Source organism: Xenopus laevis, chromosome 5L (assembly GCF_017654675.1).
Source record: "Xenopus laevis strain J_2021 chromosome 5L, Xenopus_laevis_v10.1, whole genome shotgun sequence".
Classification (NCBI taxonomy): domain Eukaryota; kingdom Metazoa; phylum Chordata; class Amphibia; order Anura; family Pipidae; genus Xenopus; species Xenopus laevis.
Window position 1 is genome coordinate 164,748,098 of NC_054379.1, and position 23,724 is coordinate 164,771,821.

General features: G+C 41.2%; 1 protein-coding gene across 6 annotated transcripts in view; it reads left to right on the forward strand.

The window, feature by feature from the left end:
• Positions 1 to 20,108, forward strand: part of ncoa1.L (nuclear receptor coactivator 1 L homeolog) — a 163,179-nt gene extending 143,071 nt beyond the window's left edge. For 3 of the 6 annotated variants that reach the window (XM_041563611.1, XM_018264114.2, XM_041563615.1), the window contains exons 14-21: positions 479 to 629; positions 7,999 to 8,310; positions 8,501 to 8,602; positions 10,209 to 10,605; positions 12,923 to 13,097; positions 13,212 to 13,395; positions 15,665 to 15,757; positions 18,502 to 20,108. In XM_041563611.1, coding sequence (XP_041419545.1) covers positions 479 to 629; positions 7,999 to 8,310; positions 8,501 to 8,602; positions 10,209 to 10,605; positions 12,923 to 13,097; positions 13,212 to 13,395; positions 15,665 to 15,757; positions 18,502 to 18,669 — 1,582 coding nt within the window. In that variant the 3' untranslated portion in view covers positions 18,670 to 20,108. Of the gene's footprint in view, positions 1 to 478; positions 630 to 7,998; positions 8,311 to 8,500; positions 8,603 to 10,208; positions 10,606 to 12,922; positions 13,098 to 13,211; positions 13,396 to 15,664; positions 15,821 to 18,501 lie in introns of all 6 variants that reach the window. The other 3 variants (XM_041563612.1, XM_041563614.1, XM_041563613.1) reach the window with 3 other exon arrangements.
• Positions 20,109 to 23,724: the final 3,616 nt, after the last annotated feature.

Below are 23,724 nucleotides of genomic sequence, written 5' to 3' on the forward strand. Positions count from 1 at the left end.
AGACACAGATCTTTACTGCTAAAGGGCTGTGGTTGCCTTGGGCTGGTACAGAAGCACAAAACATAATGTACAACATTTCTAGCTACTTCTTTAGTTAGGCTTTAGTTCTCCTTTAAAGGAGAACCAGCCCTTTAAAGTGGCGGTGAAGTGCTAAGTGCCAACATCGACGTGTCAGTAGTATCACCACACCCATGGTGTTAATTTAACTTTTCCAGACTAAACCCTTTCCAAAAATGTCATTTCTATGTAAATGAAATATAATAAATACATAATCCATAAGAGATAACCAACAGTAATTAGGACCAGCAATGCAAGACATTGCCCCTTTAAATGGACATAATTCTGCTCTGTTTCTTCACAGCAGTTCCATAAGCAGAGGACAAGGACATTGAGTTTGCTGATTGGTTGTTTTGGTGCCCCTTGTTCCTTTATCTGCGCCCACGGCCTCTTATCTGTTTTATTTTGTCTTTCTTTTCAGGATTGACGACTTTCTGTGCCCCCCCACCACGGCCGAGGGTCGGAATGATGAGAAGGCTCTATTTGAGCAGCTCGTGTCCTTTCTCAGCGGCAAAGACGAGACAGAGCTGGCGGAACTAGACCGAGCCTTGGGAATTGACAAACTAGTCCAGGTAGCCACTATGTTCCATCTACTAGCCAACCTGCCCCTCTCAGTACAAATCCAACTATAGTAGGGACCCCTATTATAATACTGTAGTATGACTGATGATACCCTTGCTGTAAATGTCCAACATTATACCTCCCAACCATTTTTTGCAGGACAGTCCCGATTTTGACTCAACCCGCAGTCCCGGATTGTTACTGAAATGTCCTGACTTTGCCTTTGATCTCCTGCACTGAACAGCCAGAAAAAAACCATACAAAGTTAATAACTTAATTGGCTTTCGGCAGAAAGCCCAGAATATGTGGCAGCTGCACTTAGATACATTTGTAACAATTTAAAGGACCAGTAACATCAAAAAGAATTTTAAAAAATTCTTTGGTATACATTGAAATAAAAACCACCAAGACAAATGAAACTTTAAAATCATTAAACCTTTATTAATGAAATAACTTACCGAAACTCTGCTTCTGCTCCTCTTCAGAAAAGGCGACAGGTAGGGTTGCCACCTGGCTGGTATTTTACTGGCCTGGTTGGTAAAAATGATGGTTGATCCCAATGTTATTAATAGGGAAAAAAGATAAATATATAGGAAGTCCGGTGATCCCAATGTTATTAATAGGGAATAAAGATAAATATATAGGAAGGTCAGTGATCCCAATGTTATTAATAGGGAATAAAGATAAATACATAGGAAGGTCAGTGATCCCAATGTTATTAATAGGGAATAAAGATAAATACATAGGAAGGTCAGTGATCCCAATGTTATTAATAGGGAATAAAGATAAATATATAGGAAAGTCAGTGATCCCAATGTTATTAATAGGGAATAAAGATAAATATATAGGAAGGTCAGTGATCCCAATGTTATTAATAGGGAAAAAAGATAAATATATAGGAAGTCCGGTGATCCCAATGTTATTAATAGGGAATAAAGATAAATATATAAGAAGGTCAGTGATCCCAATGTTATTAATAGGGAATAAAGATAAATATATAGGAAGGTCAGTGATCCCAATGTTATTAATAGGGAATAAAGATAAATATATAGGAAGGTCAGTGATCCCAATGTTATTAATAGGGAATAAAGATAAATATATAGGAAGGTCAGTGATCCCAATGTTATTAATAGGGAATAAAGATAAATATATAGGAAGGTCAGTGATCCCAATGTTATTAATAGGGAATAAAGATAAATATATAGGAAGGTCAGTGATCCCAATGTTATTAATAGGGAATAAAGATAAATATAAAGGAAGGTCAGTGATCCCAATGTTATTAATAGGGAATAAAGATAAATATATAGGAAGGTCAGTGATCCCAATGTTATTAATAGGGAATAAAGATAAATATAAAGGAAGGTCAGTGATCCCAATGTTATTAATAGGGAATAAAGATAAATATATAGGAAGGTCAGTTATCCCAATGTTATTAATAGGGAATAAAGATAAATATATAGGAAGGTCAGTGATATGATCCCAATGTTATTAATAGGGAATAAAGATAAATATATAGGAAGGTCAGTAATCCCAATGTTATTAATAGGGAATAAAGATAAATATATAGGAAGGCCAGTGATCCCAATGTTATTAATAGGGAATAAAGATAAATATATAGGAAGTCCGGTGATCCCAATGTTATTAATAGGGAATAAAGATAAATATATAGGAAGGTCAGTGATCCCAATGTTATTAATAGGGAATAAAGATAAATATATAGGAAGGCCAGTGATCCCAATGTTATTAATAGGGAATAAAGATAAATATATAGGAAGGTCAGTGATCCCAATGTTATTAATAGGGAATAAAGATAAATATATAGGAAGGTCAGTGATCCCAATGTTATTAATAGGGAATAAGATTAATATATAGGAAGTCCGGTGATCCCAATGTTATTAATAGGGAATAAAGATAAATATATAGGAAGGTCAGTGATCCCAATGTTATAATAGGGAATAAGATAAATATATAGGAAGGCCAGTGATCCCAATGTTATTAATAGGGAATAAAGATAAATATATAGGAAGGTCAGTGATCCCAATGTTATTAATAGGGAATAAAGATAAATATATAGGAAGGTCAGTGATCCCAATGTTATTAATAGGGAATAAAGATAAATATATAGGAAGGTCAGTGATCCCAATGTTATTAATAGGGAATAAAGATAAATATATAGGAAGGTCAGTGATCCCAATGTTATTAATAGGGAATAAAGATAAATATAAAAGATAAATTTCCAGAAAAGGTGGCAACCCTAGCGACAGGGCAATGATCCATCGTGCGGTGCTCTTTTTCTCCTCCCTGGCTATCTCCTATAAGGAAGGCAGGGAGGTGAAATTGAGCGCCGCACAATGGATCGCCCAATCGCTTTCTGAAAAGGAGCGCAAGCAGAGTTTTGGTAATTTATTTCTTAGAAAAAACTTTTGCAATTTTAAAGTTTCATTTATCTTGCTTAGGTATGCACCGAATCCACTATTTGGGATTCGCCCGCATCCCTGAATCGTTTGTGAAAGATTCGGCTGAATACTGAACCGAATCCGAATTTGCACATGCAACTTAGGGATGGGAAAGGAAAAAGTATGAACATTTTTTGCACTTGTTTTGTGATGATAAGTCACGTGATTTCCCTCCCCACCCTTAATTTACATATACAAATTAGGATTCCGATTCTGTTCGGCCAGACACAAGGATTCGGCCGAATCTGAATCCTGCTCAGAAAGGCTGAATCCTGGCCAAATCCCGAACCGAATCCTGGATTCAGTGCGTCCCTAGTCTTGGCGTTTTTTTTTTTTCAATATATACTAACTAATTTTTTAGGAAAAATTTTTACAATGTTATGCAATTGTAACAATTAAAGATAAGAAGGTCTCAAAATGTTGGGAGGTAAGAAATAGAGATAAACTGCCTCTTTTTTCAGCCATTGTCTCTCAAGGGTTTGCTGAATTGCAACTCCCAGTATTATTGAACGAAATAAACCGTTTATTTCTGGTTTTGACCACGTGGGTTTCTCCAGAATGTCCAGTCTCCTGGGACCTCTCAGTGCCGTGTTCAGATATCAATGCCTTGGAGCTAAAACAATACAAAAAGTAACATGTTACATAAAAGCTCCCAGATCCTGTGTATTTAAATGGAGTTTCCTGCCAACAACTCGCTTTTCCCCTTTATTCAATTATAATAATCTGTGATCGGATTCCTGGCTCTCGAATCTGACGGGAATCTCCACAATATCTCAGACCCTTGTCAACAAGTACTATTTCAGGTTTTAAAGGAATATTAAAGGGGACGTACACCCAAAAAGAAAAAAAAGATTTTGCATAATGGCAGAATATGTGAATCTAAGCAGCTTCCTAAAATAAATCCATTCCACATTTTCACTTCGTCTGTAATAATGGATAAATGGCATTTGTATTGAAATCATCGTCTGTCCATTCACTCCTGGCTCTAACTTACTTACACAGGGGGTTGTTTATCAAAGGTCGAGTGTTAGGGGCAGATTTATCAAGGGTCAAAGTGAATTCGAGGGAATTTTTGAAGTAAAAAAATTTGAAATTCAAAGTAATTTTTGGATACTTCGACCATCGAATAGGATACTACGACTTTGACCTTCGATTCGAAGCAAAATTGTTCGACTATTCGGCCATTTGATAATCAAAGTACTGTCTCTTTAAAAAAACTTCTGCGAGTTCGAGTCCAGCTACCCAAAAACTCGATCGAACGGTCGACAATTAAATCCTTCAAATCGAACGATTCGAAGGATTTAATCGATTGTTTAAACGATTTTCCTTCGATCAAAAAAAGCTAGGAAAGCTTATGGGGACGTTCCCCATAGGCTTACATTGGTGTTCGGCAGGTTTTAGGTGGCGAAGTAGGGGGTCGAAGTTTTTTATTAAAGAGACAGTACTTCGACTATCGAATGGTCAAATAGTCGAACGATTTGTAGTTAGAATCGTTCGATTCGAATTCAAAGTCAAAGTCGTAGTTGATGGTCGAAGTAGCCAAAAAAATACTTTGAAATTCAAAGTATTTTACATTCTAATCGTTCACTCGAGCTAAGTAAATGTGCCCTAGGGTGTGCATTTTGGGAAAAGAGACCACGTGTGCATTTTGGGAAAAGAGACCACTCGAATTCACTTCTTGAAAAAATGTTGTTTTTATTAGTGATGGGCGAATTTGTGCAGTTTCGCTTCGCCGAAAAATTCGCGAAACGGCAAAAAATTCGCGAAACGGCGCCGGCGTCTCGTTTTTGACGCCGGCGTCCGTTTTTTCCAAAAAAAAAAATTTTGACGCCGGTGAATTTTTTTGGCGAATTTTCGCGGGCGTTTCGCAAATTTATTCGCCTGCCGCGAATCGCGCAAATTCGCCGCGAATTCGTGCCTGCCGAATAAATTCGCCCATCACTATTTTTGATATGGCATCAACTTTATTTGCTCTTTGCAATAAAATACAGCATAGCGGTCTTGCTTTATGGCAGGGATTTTTTGCTTGGAGCTGTGCTCTTTCAAAATAGGGATGACCCTATGAATAAATAACAAAAAAATAACAAAAGTGGTATAAAGGTAATATTATACTAATTCTAATATACCAATAAAGTATCACCTTTATACCACTTTTGTTATTTCTTTTATTTCAAAAGGGTTGCCCTGTAACCCATGAATATAAAAAGCTTATTTAGGATTGGCCATTAGTGGCCAGATATTGGCAAGTAGTTTCAGATGTATTGCCGGGTGAGTTTGGCACTTCAGGGAGGTGGTTGGGCAGATTTGTCAGACCATCCCTTGTATTGTGATTGTGTCTGTCTATGGCGTGGGACAGATCCTAATTCATATACAATTTCAATAAATATTGGTAAAACAGCTCAACCTCTAGACATTTTGGTGGCCTGCAGATCTTTGCCCCAAAATTGTCTAAAACTGTGGAAAGTGACCAGAAAATGCAACTTAAGTGTGACGGGAGATTGGGAGATCCCAAAACCTCATAACCCTGACTTCTACACATGTCAGTCCCATTGCATGCTGGGTATTGTAGTCTTACATTAAACTTGGCAGTCGGAAAATTGTTTAAAAAAACTACATTACCCAACATGCATTGGGAGACGCAGGCTTGGCACATTAGGGCAAGAAAATTCTTTGGCTGGTTTCCAAAGTACAAACCAGCGAAAGGCCCCAAAAGTAGCCCAAATCCGTACCTTGGCTAGTTTGTACTTTCAAAACCAGCCTGGGCTATAAATTAGTAGCCCAATTTGGCTGGAAAACTGCAAACCTGTCAACTCTGCCTGCCCCAAACATTTTGCACCCTTTCTTATGATTGGCAGTCACAAGGCCCATGCAGGGTTCTGAGCTCTGCTGCATGCTGGGAAATGTAGATATTTTACTGTCCCTGCAAACTCTATAGAAATCCAGACTCCTTGTTGTGGTGAGTTGCTGTTTATATTTCTTGGGGAGTTACACGAGTATTTGACCTAGATATCAATAGGCCGGGTACCACTGCTCCTGAGGCTGATTTAGATGTCAAGCACACTGTACCAGTCCAGACAGGCTTAAAGTTTTTGTTTTAATACATACCCCCAACATTTTGAAAATAAAAAGAGGGACAAAAAAAGTTGTCCCAAAATGTTTCGACCACGAGTTGCCCTTTAAGCTGTGAGTCTAAGTTCCCTCAAGAGACCCGTTTATCTAAATTGTTACAATTACTTATTTGCTTATCTCAAAATTGTTACAAAAGTATCTTATCTGCATCTGGTGGCTGTTCTGGGCTCTCGGCCAAAAGCCAATTAAGTTAGAAACTTATCTTTTTCTGGCTGTTCAGTGCAGAGAAAGTCGGGACTTTTCAGTACAAATGCGGGACTGCGGTTTGAGCTGTCAAAAGCAGGACTGTCCCGCTGAAAATGGGACAGTTGAGAGGTATGCTAATATAAAGTGGGTTAATAATGCAATTAGGGATGCACCGAATTCCCGAATCCTACATGAAAGATTCGGCCGAATACCGAAAGAAATCCAAATCCAAACTTGCATATGAAATAAGGGATGGGAAGGAAATCTTTTTTTTACTTTCTTGTTTTGTGACAAAAAATGATGTGATTTTTCCTTCCCGCTCCTAATTTACATATGCAAATTTGGTTTAGTCAGCCACAAGGATTTGGCCGAATCCGAACCTGCTGAAAAAGGCCGAATGCCGGTCGAATGCCGAAGCAAGTCTTGGATTTGGTGCATCCCTAGAATGAATACGCAATGAATATAATGAATAAATCGCTTTAGAACAACCTGTGCCAGAAGTAAAGCAGATGTAATGCTTATAATTTACTAGTGACTGACACCCGCCTCCTCCACGTGGAACCCAGCCACCATTTCTTATAGTTATGGCTGAAATATCTGCTGCCTCCTGTCTTACTGTTTTCGTGTTAGTCCTGTTTATGGTTCCATTTATCCCCCCTCGGCCCCAGATCCCGCCCCTGCCTCCTAAATAGAAGCAGAACAGATGGTTTCAGTTATCCCTATTGTTCCTTATGGGACGTGGAACTTCCAGAAAGGAGCGGTTGGATAATAATTGGAAGAGTCTGATTTATAACGGGTTTCTCACCTGCCTGCTCAGTGACCTGTAACCTGCCACCTTTCCACTATGGTTAAACTACAACTCCCACAACCCTCTGATAAACTAAGGAGCCATTTTTGGACTAACAATTCTGCAGGCAGGTTGTGAGGGGAAATCTGAGATTTAGTTCATTGGTCGCCATACTGCCAGGAGAATGCTGGGATCTGTAGTCCATTGCAAGCTAATGAGACCAGGCATTATCAGTGGTGTAAAGGATAAGTAAATGTAAAATTGATGAGGGGACTATTCTAAGCACTTTTGCAATGTACATTCATTATTTATTAATTTTTAATTCCAAGATATTAAGGGATACATGTGCTGTTAATATGAATGAATTGTGTTACAACAGCGTCACCTGCTGGTCATTTTCCCACCAGTCTGACCACCAAGTAGTCAAGGAAGTTGTCAGGAGAAAGAAAGAGGCTGATGTTCTTCTGCTTAGGAAAGATGTGAGAAAGGTTTCTAATTTTATTCCTAAGCAGAAGAACATCAGAGCAGTCTTTTTCTTTCTCCTGACAACTTCCTTGACTACTTGCTGGTCAGACGGGTGGGAAAATGACCAGCAGGTGGCGCTGTAACACAATTCATTCATATTAACAGTACATGTATCCCTTAATATCTTGGAATAAAAAGAAAATAAATAATGAATGTAAATGACAAAAGTGCTTAGAATAGCCCCCTCATCGATTTGGCATTCACTTATTTTAAAAGTTGACTTATCCTTTAATGGTCTCTGAGTTTATTGGATGCAAAACCAGGTCTCATTGTGTGTGTCTTGGTTGTTGTCCGTAGGGAGGAGGTCTGGAGGTGGTACATGATCGTTTTCCTCAGCAGTCGTCCATTGCTTCAGTCATGATGGAGCAGAAGCCAGGCCTCTATCCCCCCCAGCAGTATCCTTCTCCTTCACCCAATCCAAGCCTCCCCTTCTTCAATATGGTCAGACAGAAGACTTCATTTGGGACTGTCCAAGTACAACCTCCTCAGCCTCGTGGACCCTACGCCAACACCATGGCAATGCCCCCACGGCAACCTCTGGTCCGCTCAGTAACTGCCTCCAACCAACTACGACTGCAGCTGCAGCAGCGATTACAGGGGCAGCAACAGGTAGGGTGGCAATGGGCAAGAACCTTCCGGTGGCCCAAAAATAGTGTCACAATGTAGCACATGTGGGCTGATGTCCAGTACTATTTGTATATAGACATACGACTGGGAGCTGCCATACTGTATCCCTGACAGTATGAGAGTATAACTTAATGTGTGCAGAGAACATTGCTGATTATTCTTATTGTTTCAGGTTCTCCACCAGAATCGGCAAGGCAACCTGAACCAGTTTGGAGTAGTCAACACAGTGGCCATGGGTATGAGGCCCGGCATGCAGCAAACCATTTCTGCCCAGGTAATTCTAGCTCCGTTATTCTTCTGCAGGGGACGGGTTACCCTTGCCATATCAGCATGCTCAATCTAATTCCATCCAAATAGTTACAGTTGCAAGATATAGGTTAGGTACAATTTATTTAAAAGGATAAGTAAACCTTAATTGATGAGGGGGGCTATTCTAAACACCTTTGCAATGTACATTCATTATTATTTTTTTTTTTTTAAAAATTCCAAGATATTAAGAGATACATGTATTGTTAATATGAATGAATTTTGTTCCAACAGCGCCACCTGCTGGTCAGTTTCTGACCAGTCTGACCAGCAAGTAGTCAAGGAAGTTGTCAGGAGAAAGAAAGAGGCTGATGTTCTTCTGCTTAGGAATAAAATTATAAACCTTTCTCACATCTTTCCTAAGCAGAAGAACATCAGAGCAGCCTCTTTCTTTCTCCTGACAACTTCCTTGACTACTTGCTGGTCAGACTGGTGGGAAAATGACCAGCAGGTGGCGCTGTTGTAATAAAATGTATTCATATTAACAGCACATGTATCTCTTAAAGTGGACCCCTCACCTACACATAAAAAGCTGTATAACAAAAGTAGTTTGCTACTTAAACATAGAGCCCAAATGATATGACATGATAAAAAAATAATTTGGAATTATTTGTTAGGGTGACAGGCCCCCTTTAATATCCTGGAATTAAAAAAAATCAATAATGAATGTAGATTGCAAAAAACTCTTAGAATAGCCCCCTCGTCAATTTGACATTCACTTATTTTAAAGGTTTACTTATCCTTTAATCCCCTTTTTCTCTGCAACTTTCAGATAAAGGAAATTTAAAAAATATATGGAATAAACCAGGAGGCTGTGGCAATTAATTACATCTTACTGGTTGAACATAGATTATTTTCCTTTAATCCATGTGCACTTTTGCATATGGATTAAAGGAAACATTTCACTGATGGTAATCGGCTTAAGTGCAAGGCAAATTTAGCCCAAAAAAATAGTGTAAATGGCGTAGAAATGATTTCTGTGAATATCTGCATTTTTAACGTTATGTGTATTTATAATTGCAGATGAAAGCAGTCTTTCTTTGGCTGTTTGTATTTTCTGCACTGCTGGTACTGACTCCTGAAACAATGCGCATTGCTATTTTCTAGTATGCAAAAATCCCCTTTAAAAAGGAGAAGGAAAGGTTAAAACTAAGTAAGCTTTATAAGAAAGGGAACATAGTAACATAGTTCTGTATCAGACTTCCTGTTTTCAGCTTAAACCTCCAGGGCTAGGGCTTGAGCATGCTCAGTTTGCTCCTCTCTCCCTCCTTCCCTCCCTGCTGTAAACTGAGATCAGAGCTATGAGTGAGCAGGGAGAGACTCAGGCAGGAAGTGATGTCACACCAAGCTAATATGGCAGCTGCTATTCTAAACAAACAGAGAGAGAGTGTCTAGAGCTGTTTACTCAGGTATGGTAAAACATTCTAAAGAATAAAAATGGCGTTTTGGCTTGTAGTATTTTGGCTAATCTATTGGCAATAATCTTTCTTCTCCTTGGTTTAAAATGTTTGGGAGGAAGAGTAGTATTTCAGATAAATCCCACTTTATACTGACACATCTCTTCTCACTCACAGCAGCCCCCGCTCAACGCTCAGATGTTGGCCCAGCGACAGAGGGAACTGTACAGTCAGCAGCATCGGCAGAGGCAATTATTGCAACAAAGAAGCCTCCTCATGAGGCAACAAGGCTTTGGCAACAATCTGCCCCCTGCCGGAAATCTGCCCATCACTCGGCTCCCCCAGGGCCCCCCACAACAATTCCCTTATCCTCACAGCTACGCCACCAACCCTGGAAACCCTCCCCCCTCCACCAGTCCCTTCTCCCCTTTGACCACGACCCCCGAGGCCGCGTTACAGAACCGCGCCGGAGGAAATGGAGGCGGTATCATGAACAGGGGCATGATGGGAGGACAGTTTGGCTCTGGGATCAATCCTCAGATGCAGCAAAATGTCTTCCAGTATTCGGCAACGGGTAAGGCTTAAAACAAAGTGTAACGAAGCACTGACCTGTTTAGAACAAATATATATAGTGAATTGTATTGTAAATTATAAGGATATTAGAAATTGCAGAAGACTTCCATGACCAAGCACAAGGCTGAGTGTTTTTATACAGGTCATGGAACGCCGAGGTGACTTCTAGGGGGTCATTTTTTTCCGTATTTTCTGCTACAAAATCTGATTAAATCCGCTCTTTTTTTGCGCTTATTTATTAAATTCTCCCGAAAAAAAATCAGATTTTCATGATTTTTGCGGATCTTTCATCCGAAATTTTTTCAGATTTTTTACACGAAAACTCCAATTTTTGCCCGAAAACTTCTTCCAGTGGTACTTTATATATTATAATACACAAGTTTCACATGATCCGATTATAACGGATGACATCACTAAGCACCGTTTATAAGTATCTAATTTATGGAATATTCATGGCTCTTGAGTATTATATATATATATATATATATATACACAATACACAAAAGCCACGAATATCCTGTAAATTATATCCTTATAAACGGTGAGTTCTGATGTCATCAGTTATAAACAGTGAGTAGTGATGTCATTTCTGTCACATGACTCACTGAAACGTGTGTATTATAATAAAGTACCCCTTGTTGAAAAATATGAGGATATTAGAAGTAACCTCTGAGTTCCATGACCTGTATAAAAACAGTCAGCCTTCGGCCTCGTACTTTTATATGGTCATGAAACTCCTCGGTAACTTATAATATCCTTATATTTTACAAGAGGGGGTACTTTATTCACTATATAATACACAAGAGCCACGAATCTCCTGTAAATGATATCAGTTATAAACGGTGAGTTCTGATGACATCAGTTATAAACGATGAGTTCTGATGTCATTTCTGTCACATGACTCATTGAAATTTGTGTATTATAATAAATAAAGTACCCCCACTTGTAAAATATAAGGATATTAGAAGTTACCTCGGAGTTCCATGACTTGTATAAAAACACTCGGCCTTCGGCCTCGTACTTTTATATGGTCATGAAACTCCTCGGTAACTTATAATATCCTTATATTTTACAAGAGGGGGTACTTTATTAACTGTATAATGTATAGATTATATCTGTTTGTCCAGCAACAGTCCTGTTTATATCTAAACCATATTCATATAAATAAATTGAAGCTTTGGACGTAAACCCACCGTTTTCACAGTGCAGGAATATTTGGTGACGCTGGGCCTTTAACTGTATGTATAGCCTTCCTTACACAATAATAACAGACATGAGAGCGCCCTCTGGTGCCCATATGGAATACTGTTAGTATGGAGAGGGCGCTCTTTGTAACTTGCTAAATGTTTCATATCTTGGCAGCATTTAAGATGATGTTTGTATTTTATATGTATCAGTGGGGGGATAATAATTTTTAATCTAAGTATCAAAAATAATGTGTCACCTTAAGTAATATTTAGGGAATCCAAGATTCGGTTCGGGATTCTGCCTTTTTCAGCAGGATTTGGATTTGGCCAAATACTTCTGCCCAGCCGAACCAAATCCGAATTTGCATATGCAAATTAGGGGCAGGGAGGGACTTTTTGGTCACAAAACAAGGAAGTAAAAAAAGTTTAAAAAAAGGAAGTAAAAAAAGCTTCCCATCCCTAATTTGCATATGCAAATTCAAACCCACAAATCTTTCGTGAAGGATTCAGGAGTTCGACCAAATCCAAAAAAGTGGATTCGGTGCATCCCTAGTAATATAGAATAGTTTTGGGGGGAAACAATGTCTCCTTCCCTCCTCTTATAAAGCTGTAGCCTGTAGCCATAAACTGCACGATGGTAGCCCACCTATGATCTGAACCACCTAAACAAGGGTCTCCATCAAGGGAAAAGCCTAAGAAACTGTGCAGACTCCTCAGGGACATCATTGTTTCAGGCTGCATTATTTTCCTTGTTGTTTCTCAATAGCTGCAGGGTCAGGGCAGCAGGGGATGTTTAATCCCCCGACCCCTGAAATGTTGACGCACGGGTTGTCACAATAAATGGGGTAAGATCCCTCCTGCGTTTTGTGCATTTTTGTCTTAAAAGGAGAAAACTGACCCAAGTTAGTCATAATGAGCTCTGTATAAACAGCTCCCCTTTTATTCTTGTTGGCTTTCAGATAAGCAGAAGTCCATTAGGCAGGAGGTTTGTCTCAGCACTTGCATTGTCTGTAAATGTAAACCCTACTTATGAAAAGGTATATTTTCCCTTTAAAGAGCAAATATAATTTCCCAGCCGGGTATATTTAGGATTGAGAGATGCCATGTGACTAATAGATTTCTACCCCACAGGTATCAGTCAACAAGGGGATCCAACGTTCGCACCATCGCTCAGCCCCACCAGTCCTCTCATGTCCCCCCGTATTACCCCCTCTCAGAGCCCAATGCTTCAACAAACCCCGTCCACACCCGGGTACCAGTCACCTGATCTCAAGACTTGGCAACAGAGCCCACTGGGCAACTCTGGGTGAGTAATGACCAATGAAACCTCTACCAGAAATACAAATGTCACAAGAGGTGATACTTCCCCTTGAATGTCTATTAATTGTATGTTTATCTTCTGTCTGTATTTTATTCACAGTGTTTATAGCCAAGGGGGACAGACGCAGCCCCCAAATGGCCAGCAGGGAATGTACAACAACATGAGCATCACCGTGTCCATGGGAGGGGGCAACGCAGGAGTCCAGAATGTGAATCAAATGACGGGACAGATGCAGATGAGTTCCCTCCCCATGTCCAACATGAACTCTATGTGCAGCGAATCGGTCAGTCATTGGGCCCCTCAGTTACACGAACACTAGAGAGGGGGGAATATTGGGTTAAGCCTCATAGACTGACGCCCAACAGACAATAATTGCTGCATCACAGACATTGGCATCATTTATATATAGTAGGATGCACAGAATCCAGGATTCCGTTTGGGATTCGACCTTTTTCAGCAGGATCCGGATTCGGACGAATCCTTTTGCCCAGCCAAACCGAATCTAAATCCTAATCTGCATAAGTAAATTAGTAGCGGGTAGGGAAATCACTGACTTTTTCTCACAAAAGAAGAATTTTTTTCCTTAGGATTTGGATTTGGTTCGATATTCGGCCAAATCTTTCTTGAAGGATTCAGCCGAATCCCAAATAGTGAATACACCATTTTAGGGATGCACTGAATCCACTATTTGGGATTCCGAACCCCCGAATCCTTCGCGAAAGATTTAGCCGAAATACCGAACCGAATCCAAATCCTAATTTGCATATGCAAATTAGGGATGGGAAGGGGAAAACATTTTTTACTTCCTTGTTTTGTGACAAAAAGTCTTGCGATTTCCCTCCCGCTCTGCAGAAGGATTCGGCTCGGCAAATTAGGATTCGGCTCGGCAGAAGGATTCCTGGAATCCTGGATTCAATGCATACCTAATATATATTACAAGCAGGGATGCACCGAATCCAGGATTCGGTTCGGGATTTGGCCAGGATTCGGCCTTTTTCAGCAGGATTCAGATTGGGCCGAATCCTTCTTCCCAGCCGAACCGAATTTGCATATGCAAATTAGGGGTGGGGAGGGAAATCACGTGACTTTTTGTCACAAAACAAGAACGTCTAAGATATTTGTCCCTTCCCACCCCTAATTAGCATATGCAAATTAGGATTCGGATCGGGTTCACTATTTGCCCGAATCTTTCACAAAGGATTTGGGGGTTCGGCCGAATCCAAAATAGTGGATTCGGTGCATCCCTAATTACAAGCCCCCCATAGTTTTCATTCTATATGGTATGATTTAAAACAGTACATTACTATGGATTCCGACAGCTGCCAAAGTCATACCTCCCAACTGTCCTGTTTTTCCCGTTTTTCAGCTCAGCCCCGCAGTCCCTGGATTGTTACTGAAATGTCCCGACTTTCTCTTTGATCTCCTGCACTGAACAGCCAGAAAAAGATACAAAGTTTCTAAAACTTAATTGGCTTTTGGCTAGGGATGCACCGAATCCAGGATTTTGTTCGGGATTCGGCCTTTTTCAGCAGGATTCGGCTGAATCCTTCTGCCAGGCCAAACCAAATCCAAATTATAATTTGCATATGCAAATTAGAGGCGGAGAAGGAAATCACGTGACTTTTTGTCACAAAACAAGGAAGTAAAAAATGTTTTCCCCTTCCCACCCCTAATTTGCGTATGCCAATTCGGATTCGGTTTGGTGTTCAGCCGAATCTTTCGCAAAGGATTCGGGGGTTCAGCCAAATCCAAAATAGTGGATTCGGTGCATCCCTACTTTTGGCAGAGAGCCCAGAATATATGGCAGGTGCACTTAGAAACAATTGTAACAATTTAAGATAATCAGGTCTCTTGGGGAAACTGTGACTTGAAGCTTAAAGGAGAAACAAACCCCTTATTAAAAAAAAAACCCTACCCCACATAGACCCTCCTCCCCCCATCCTAAGGGCGAATGCCCCTAACTTTTTACTTACCCCTCGGTGCAGATTCAGGGATGGGAGTTCACGGCAGCCATCTTCCAGGTCTTCGGTAATCTGAGACTGAGATCGGCGTAGAGGCGCATGCGTAGTTGGAGCAATTTCCCAATTCGTGAGAACTGTGCATGCGCCGAAATTGACGGAAATTGTCGCAAGGAGACACGAAAACCCGGAAGATGGCGCCCGTGAACTCTGATCCCTGAATCTGCACCGAGGGGTAAGTAAAAAGTTAGGGGCATTTGCCAGGGGTGACATTTAGGATGGGGGAGGAGGGAGGGGGTCTATGTGGGGTAGGGGTTTTAATAAGGGGTTTGGTTCTCCTTTAAAGGGCAAATCACCTTCACCTGTAAAAACACAGAAATGTGTTCAAACTTTCATAACCTGCCAAGTTTTGTAACCAGAACATTTTACATTTACATTATAAAATGGGCGTGGTCAAACATATTTTTGTCTCTTTTTCTATTGTAAACGTTTGTTTATGTGTATACTGCCGCCCCTGCCCTCGTCACTGTATATAATCACGTCGCATTAATATGGCATTAATTTCGCATGAACACAAGGGTGTCTGTATTGCAGCAGGTGAGTGATCCAGCACTGAGACCCGGTGGGCTGTACTGCACCCAGCTTTCCTCTACAGACCTGCTGAAAGCAGAGCCAGAGACGGGCCAGGTAATTGTGACTCTAGCAGGCTTGGAGGGGGACGTCTGTGCTCCAATCTATACCTTTATCTAGGCAAGTGGCCCTCTGTACCGTTGTCTGGTTGCTATGGGATATTCTGGCAGAACTGTGTAGCAACAACTTGATTCCTCCAACGTTCATAGTCGCATTCAGCCAGTGACTGATAACGGGGTCCTTGTTACTCTCACACTCCTTTGTACCTGCAACGTAAACCCTGTTTTTATAGGGGTGGTTCACCTTTAAGTTTAAAGGGCTAATTCTAAGCAACTTTGCAATTGGTCTTCATCTTTATTTGTTTTTGAATCATTTGCCTTCTTCTTCGGACTCTTTGAAATAGGGGTCACTGACCCCATCTAAAAAACAAATGCTCTATAAGGCTACAAATGGATTGTTATTGCTAATTTTTTTTTCTCCTATTTCTATTCAGACCCTCTCCTTTTCAGCCATCAAACCATCAATCCATGGTTGCTAGGGAAATTAGTACCCTAGCAACCAGACGGCTGAGATGACAAACCGGAGAGCTGCTTAATAAAAAACTAAATAACTCAAAAAAAATGAAAACCAATTGCAAATTATCTCAGAATATCCCTCTCTACATCATACTAACAGTTAACTCAAATTTGAATAACCCCTTTAAGTATATTTTTCATCTTATATTCCTTTATATAATTAAACAGAAGTTTCTTGTCTACATCTCCGCATATTCTTACCTATAAGTGGGAGTTTCCTTATAATTTACTGAGGGAATTTCAGAGTATTTCAGAGCACCACCACTAGGCTTTCTATAAATTTGCTTTTATTTATCAACACTTGGTCAATTTGCCCGCGGGCAGTTACCCATGGCAACCAATCAAATCGTTGCATTCATTGTTCTACTTGCAGCTGGCTTTAAAAAGCTAATCAGCGATTGGTTGCTATGGGTAACTGCCCACGGGCAAATTTGCCCATTGTTGATAAATGATCCCCATTATGTTTTGTGATCTATCCCTTCATAATTATTCCCTGATTAGTTCATGAATTCATGGAAACGATTGTTATTTGGGGCAGCGTAGAACAATTCACAACAGAACCCCCCACCGCCACCAATTATGTTACGATATTTCCAGTAGAACTGCTAAAAAAAAAAAAAGTTCTTTCAGTTGCAACACAATTTGCAAGATGCTTATAAAATAAAATATTGCTTAATACAAGAAAATATAATTCCAATCACCTTCACAATTTACATCCCGTACACGTTTGAATTCGTCTCAATATTATTTGTAAATGTCATTTGTACCGAATGCCGCCTGTATTTCCTCTGACCTGTGATACAATGGAGCAGAAGCTGAAGGACAGAGGAGTAGAGATGGGTGAATTTATTCGCCAGGCGTAAATTAGCGGCGAACTTCCGTGATTCGCCACTGGCGAATAAATTCGCGTAAAAAAAAAAAAAAACGATGCCGGTGTCCGTTTTGTGAATTTTTTGCCATTTTGCGAATTTCGCTGGAAATTCGCCAATTTTTCGGGGGAAGCGAAATGGCCCAAATTTGCCCATCAGTGATCAGGAAGGAATTTTTTCCCCTCTGAGGCAAATTGGAGAGGTTTCAAATGGGGTTTTTCGCCTTCCTCTGGATCAACTGACAGTTAGGCAGATTATATATAGACTTAAAGAAGAATTCAACCCGTAATAAAGAAAAAAAAAACCCTCCCCTCCTACCCTGGTAGACCCCCCCTCCCTCCTCCCCCCCAGCCTACCTGCTCCCCCATGCAAATGCCCCTAATTTTTTACTCCCCCCCCCCCGTGCAGATTCTGGCCTCGGAGTTCACAGGGGCCACCTTCTTTCTTCTGTCTTTTTCGGAAGTTTCGGCGCATGCGGAGTTGGAGTAAATTTTTGCTCCCAAGCAAAAAAAAGAAAGTCATGAAAACTTCTGAAAAATTTTCAGAAATTTTGGTGACTTTCGGCGCATGCTCAGTAGTTCAGGACCGTAAATTTACTCCAACTCCGCATGTGCCAAAAATGTCGTCAAGACCCGAAGATTAGCGGAGAAGAAGAAGATGGCTGCCGTGAACTCCGAGACCAGAATCTGCACGGAGGGGCGAGTAAAAAATTAGGGCCATTTACCCGGGGAGGGGGGGGACAGGTAGGCTGGGGGGGGCAGGAGGGAGAGGGGTCTACCCAGGGGAGGGTTTTTTTTTATTATTGGTTGAATTCTTCTGTAATTCTTTATATAACCTGCCTAACTGCCAGTTGATCCAGAGGAAGGCAAAAAAACCCTTTTGATTGAAGCCTCTCCAATTTGCCTCAGAGGGGGGAAAAATCCTTCCTGACTCCAAAATGGCAATGGGACCGCTGTTTTTTTTTTTTTTTTATTACGGGTGGAATTTTCCTTTACGGTTAAACTTGATGGACGTGTGTCTCTTTTCAACCGACTGTGTCACATAACAATAACCCCAGAGAGAATGAGGACTGAATGGAAGCTGCATAGAATACACAAACACGTATTGGGTAGAGGAGCCCTTTAGTTATTATATATATATATATCTATTCATGCTTGCTGGCTTCCACTTACCTCTTCCTCTGTCCTCATGTGACCCACACAGACTGTACTTCTTTTATTTGGAATACGCCCATTGAATATATTGTTTGCTCCTCCCCCATCCTCCTGTGACCAATAGATATCTTGTTTCATTGAGAAGAAAACCAATCAGAATGTTTGTTGTTACAAGCTCCTCCTTTTCTCTGTCGTGTCCGCAGGTGCAGCAGGTGCAGGTATTTGCCGACGTCCAGTGCACGGTAAATTTGGTGGGTGGTGACCCCTATATTAATCAGCCGGGATCCATGACGTCTCAGAAGACAACGACGGGGCCCCAGACACCTCAGGCTCAGCAAAAGAGCCTCTTACAGCAACTGCTCACTGAATGAAGTGGCCCCTGGATAGCCACGCGAGAGCCACGGAGAGTAACAGCACGAGCTATAGAGATATATATATTCTGTACTTTTGCGGTGATTTCCAAACCTCAAACTGCCGCCTATTAAAGGGGTCAAAAGTCTTGTGCCGCAGAGACACGTTCCTGACTGTAGGACAAAGGCCGGACTTGTTGCCGCAGTTCTGTTTTACATTTCCCCTGATACCCTGACCCCCCACTTTGGAGAAGGCTTGGAGGGCGTCAGACATTTGCAAAGAAGGACAGAGTTTTGCAGGGCTGGACAATCGGACCCCGGGTCCCCATTTCGAGCCAAATGACAGATGAAACTTATTTTTGTACGGCAGTCGCTGTGATGACACTGAATGGTTCTGGGTGCAAATGCTCGGAGAGAATGTCGCATGGGAACTCAGTTTCAGCTGGTTCTGTAACTGATATGGAACCCCCCGAAGAGGAGGAGGAGAAGAGGAGGGTTCTGGGTAAATTACGGGTGGCGGGGATGGGGGAAATAAGAGAAAAGTATATAAATATATATATTATACCGAGGTAAAGCGCATCTTTGTTGCAGCTGAAGTGCATTTGTAGAGCTATCTCTGGCTTGTATGTACAATCATGTTTTTCTAAGTGGGAGCCATTGCTTTGCGCACCTTTTTAGGGCCTGTTTTTAACCCCTTTGCTGCTGGCGCAGCAGTCGGGCAGCCCGCGATTTTCATGAGGTTCATGAATTTCTTCGGAAAAAACAAACAAAAAAAAAACAAAAAAAAAGAGAAAAATCTTTTTGCTTACGATCATCATAATCGGTTATTTTTAGTTTTTCCATCAATTATCCATAGAGATGAGTGGGGTTTTTTGGCTTACGAGTTACAGGACTCGCTCCATGTGGGGGCTGGGGTGATGGTTTGGGACTGGTTTGGCAAGGGCTGCGTTTGTATTTGAACCATCAGCAGATTAGCAACAAAAAACTCATGTATGACAATGTTTTTGTCTCTGAAACAACATGGATAAGCCATAGGGCTCATTCAGTCCTTAACTCAGCACGTCAGCCATGTTTGTTTCATGTCCTCAAGGCTCTTCCCTCAAGAGTCATTGGGATGAAACCAAACCAACTTCTGTTTAGGGGGTTGGTGCATGTAAACTATATAAAGCTCTAATGCATAATACCTTTCATCTTGTTCTAAATATAAGGGCGTAAGTGATCTCATTAAAATATAGAAACAGCCAACAAAAGTTGATTGTAGAGGGAAAAAAAGAGTTTGGCCTATTGTACCATGTGCTGATTGGGTTCTGTTGATTTTGGTCAGACAGAGATGAGGACTTTCTACATGGAGCCGACACGAGCAAGAGATTGTGCCTATAGTAACAGTGGGATAATAGTCTCTGGGAAGGGAGTGTGACTGTGGGATAGCAGGTATAGTAGGGAGAGATGGTGTCTATAGTAACAGTGGATAATAGTCTCTGGGAAGGGAGTGTGACTGTGGGATAGCAGGTATAGTAGGGAGAGATGGTGTCTATAGTAACAGTGGATAATAGTCCTCTGGGAAGGGAGTGTGACTGTGGGATAGCAGGTATAGTAGGGAGAGATGGTGTCTATAGTAACAGTGGATAATAGTCTCTGGGAAGGGAGTGTGACTGTGGGATAGCAGGTATAGTAGGGAGAGATGGTGTCTATAGTAACAGTGGATAATAGTCCTCTGGGAAGGGAGTGTGACTGTGGGATAGCAGGTATAGTAGGGAGAGATGGTGCCTATAGTAACAGTGGGATAATAGTCTCTGGGAAGGGAGTGTGACTGTGGGATAGCAGGTTATAGTAGGGAGAGATGGTGTCTATAGTAACAGTGGGATAATAGTCTCTGGGAAGGGAGTGTGACTGTGGGATAGCAGGTATAGTAGGGGAGAGATGGTGGTCTAAGTAAACAGTGAATATGAGCCTCGGGTAAGGGAGTGGGACTGTGGGAAAGGCATGGTCAAGTAGGGAGAAGATGGTGTCCTATAGTAACAGTGGATAATAGTCTCTGGGAAGGGAGTGTGACTGTGGGATAGCAGGTATAGTAGGGAGAGATGGTGTCTATAGTAAACAGTGGATAATAGTCTCTGGGAAGGGAGTGTGACTGTGGGATAGCAGGTATAGTAGGGAGAGATGGTGTCTATAGTAACAGTGGATAATAGTCTCTGGGAAGGGAGTGTGACTGTGGGATAGCAGGTATAGTAGGGAGAGATGGTGTCTATAGTAACAGTGGGATAATAGTCTCTGGGAAGGGAGTGTGACTGTGGGATAGCAGGTATAGTAGGGAGAGATGGTGTCTATAGTAACAGTGGGATAATAGTCTCTGGGAAGGGAGTGTGACTGTGGGATAGCAGGTATAGTAGGGAGAGATGGTGCCTATAGTAAACAGTGGGATAATAGTCTCTGGGAAGGGAGTGTGACTGTGGGATAGCAGGTATAGTAGGGAGAGATGGTGTCTATAGTAACAGTGGGATAATAGTCTCTGGGAAGGGAGTGTGACTGTGGGATAGCAGGTATAGTAGGGAGAGATGGTGTCTATAGTAACAGTGGATAATAGTCTCTGGGAAGGGAGTGTGACTGTGGGATAGCAGGTATAGTAGGGAGAGATGGTGTCTATAGTAACAGTGGGATAATAGTCTCTGGGAAGGGAGTGTGACCTGTGGGATAGGCAGGTATAGTAGGGAGAGATGGTGTCTATAGTAACAGTGGATAATAGTCTCTGGGAAGGGAGTGTGACTGTGGGATAGCAGGTATAGTAGGGAGAGATGGTGTCTATAGTAACAGTGGATAATAGTCTCTGGGAAGGGAGTGTGACTGTGGGATAGCAGGTATAGTAGGGAGAGATGGTGTCTATAGTAACAGTGGGATAATAGTCTCTGGGAAGGGAGTGTGACTGTGGGATAGCAGGTATAGTAGGGAGAGATGGTGTCTATAGTAACAGTGGATAATAGTCTCTGGGAAGGGAGTGGTGACTGTGGGATAGCAGGTATAGTAGGGAGAGATGGTGCCTATAGTAACAGTGGATAATAGTCTCTGGGAAGGGAGTGTGACTGTGGGATAGCAGGTATAGTAGGGAGAGATGGTGCCTATAGTAACAGTGGGATAATAGTCTCTGGGAAGGGAGTGTGGTTCTTCTAAATATATTTTTTTTAATTTGATTTTAGGGAGTGTGGTTCTTGGAGACTATAGTACAAGGTGGGGATATTTAGGTAAAATGGTAACTTAACCAATTTTTATTCAGGTCTTGCACTTCTACAACTGAAGGTTTACTTGCCCTACTCTGCATTTGGACCCCATGAAATATGTTTTGTTGGGGGGGTGGCAGTCTAAATACCTTAATCTACCCGAGTCACAGAAAGGATTGTGTCCAAGACAAAATGAGTTCCATTAGTTCTGGTGTTGCACCTCCCATTGGCTAAGGCACCACTTTACATAAGGGTAGTAGAGCAAACATAAGGGCTGTGCAACTGAAGGCCAATGGCTGGATGTGGAGGTGTTTTCAAGGGTTCCATCAACTCTTTTGTACGACATTATCATTTTATCTTCGGTTAGTACATAGGGACTGGTTACAGTCATAGAGGGGGGACAAAGTCAACAGAACCTCGTCTACATGTGGAACATGGTACAATGTTTGGCCAAACCCTTCTACTCCAGTTAGGCGGTCATTAACCCAAACAACCGTCTCTGTTGTACATACTCTCACTATACTCACAGTAAGGATTCCGGGTAGCAGAAAGCAAGTGGTTGTTGTATAGTTCCTTTCAGATGTTTAGTATGGGAAACGTAATGGCTTTAACCTGCTGCTAGGATCTCCTATACCCTCCCTACTAAATCTATAACAATGTAACTACTCTCAGGATACTCCTACTGCCTGTAGCCTGCAGCGGCCTCATGCCAGGGGATTCAAATTGTTTATAGTTTTTTTTATTTAGTTGATAGTGTACATGGAATGAAATTGTTATTTACACCAGTATTTCCCTCTACCCCCCTTTTTTTTTTTTTTTTAAAGTTTTCGAGGTAGGGCTAAAAGGTTTTTGTTAATGTCATTTTGTATTTGTGTTTTTTTTTTGTTTTTTTTTTTGTGTTAAGGTTTGTTCTCCGTCACTGCCTTTTCTTGTTCTCCCGCTTTCGCCCTCCATTCCACAATCCCAACTAAAGTACCTCAGTTTTATGGAAAAAACAACGAAACCTTTACCCGGGGCCGGAGCACTGCAAGGCAACACCTCTTGGCTTTACAGGGGAGATCTCAAGATTCTTCGCTTTAAAAAATCTATTGAAAAATGTTTTCAGTTTGGTAATTGAAATGATGATGATGATGATGATGCATTTGTAATTGAAATGGAATTAAATGAAAAGTAAATAAGGATACAGGTTGAATATTCTGTGTTAAACATTGGTTTCTGATCGACGAGTAGGATTAGGCCAGCGACGCGTTTCAAACATCACTGGTGGAATTACAAGTGAGGCTCCGGCAATAAATCCGACCAACTGCAACTCAAGAATCCGACTTATAAATGGGAAAAGAGTTCAGGGTTTGCCATTCTCATAGATAGAGCTGCCGAGTCAGTTTAAAGGGTTTGTTCACTTTTAAATTAAATGTTAGGGGCAGTTTTATCAAGGGTCGAATTTCGAAGTTAAAAAACCTCGAAAATCGACCATCGAATAGGCGCAAATTCCACAGTCGAACTTTTCTTTTTGAATTTTCTTGGCTGTTTTCGGTCAAAGTAAAATCGTGCGACCGTTCATTGAAATCGTTCGATTCGAGCGATTTCAACGAACGGTCGAACGATTTTCAAAAAAAACCTTTGACTTTTTAAAACGTAGCCAAATTTTGGCTCTAGGTTCTAGGAGGGCCCCATAGGCTAACATAGCAATTCGGCAGGTTTAAAGTGGCGAAGTGTCGAAGTTTTTAAAGAGACAGTACTTTGATTTTTGAATATTCTAAGTATTTTCTATTGAAGTCGAATTTGGCCTATTCGAAGTACCCAAAAAATACTTCGAAATTCAAAGTTTTTTAATTCGGCAATTCACTTCTTCCCTTAGAAAATG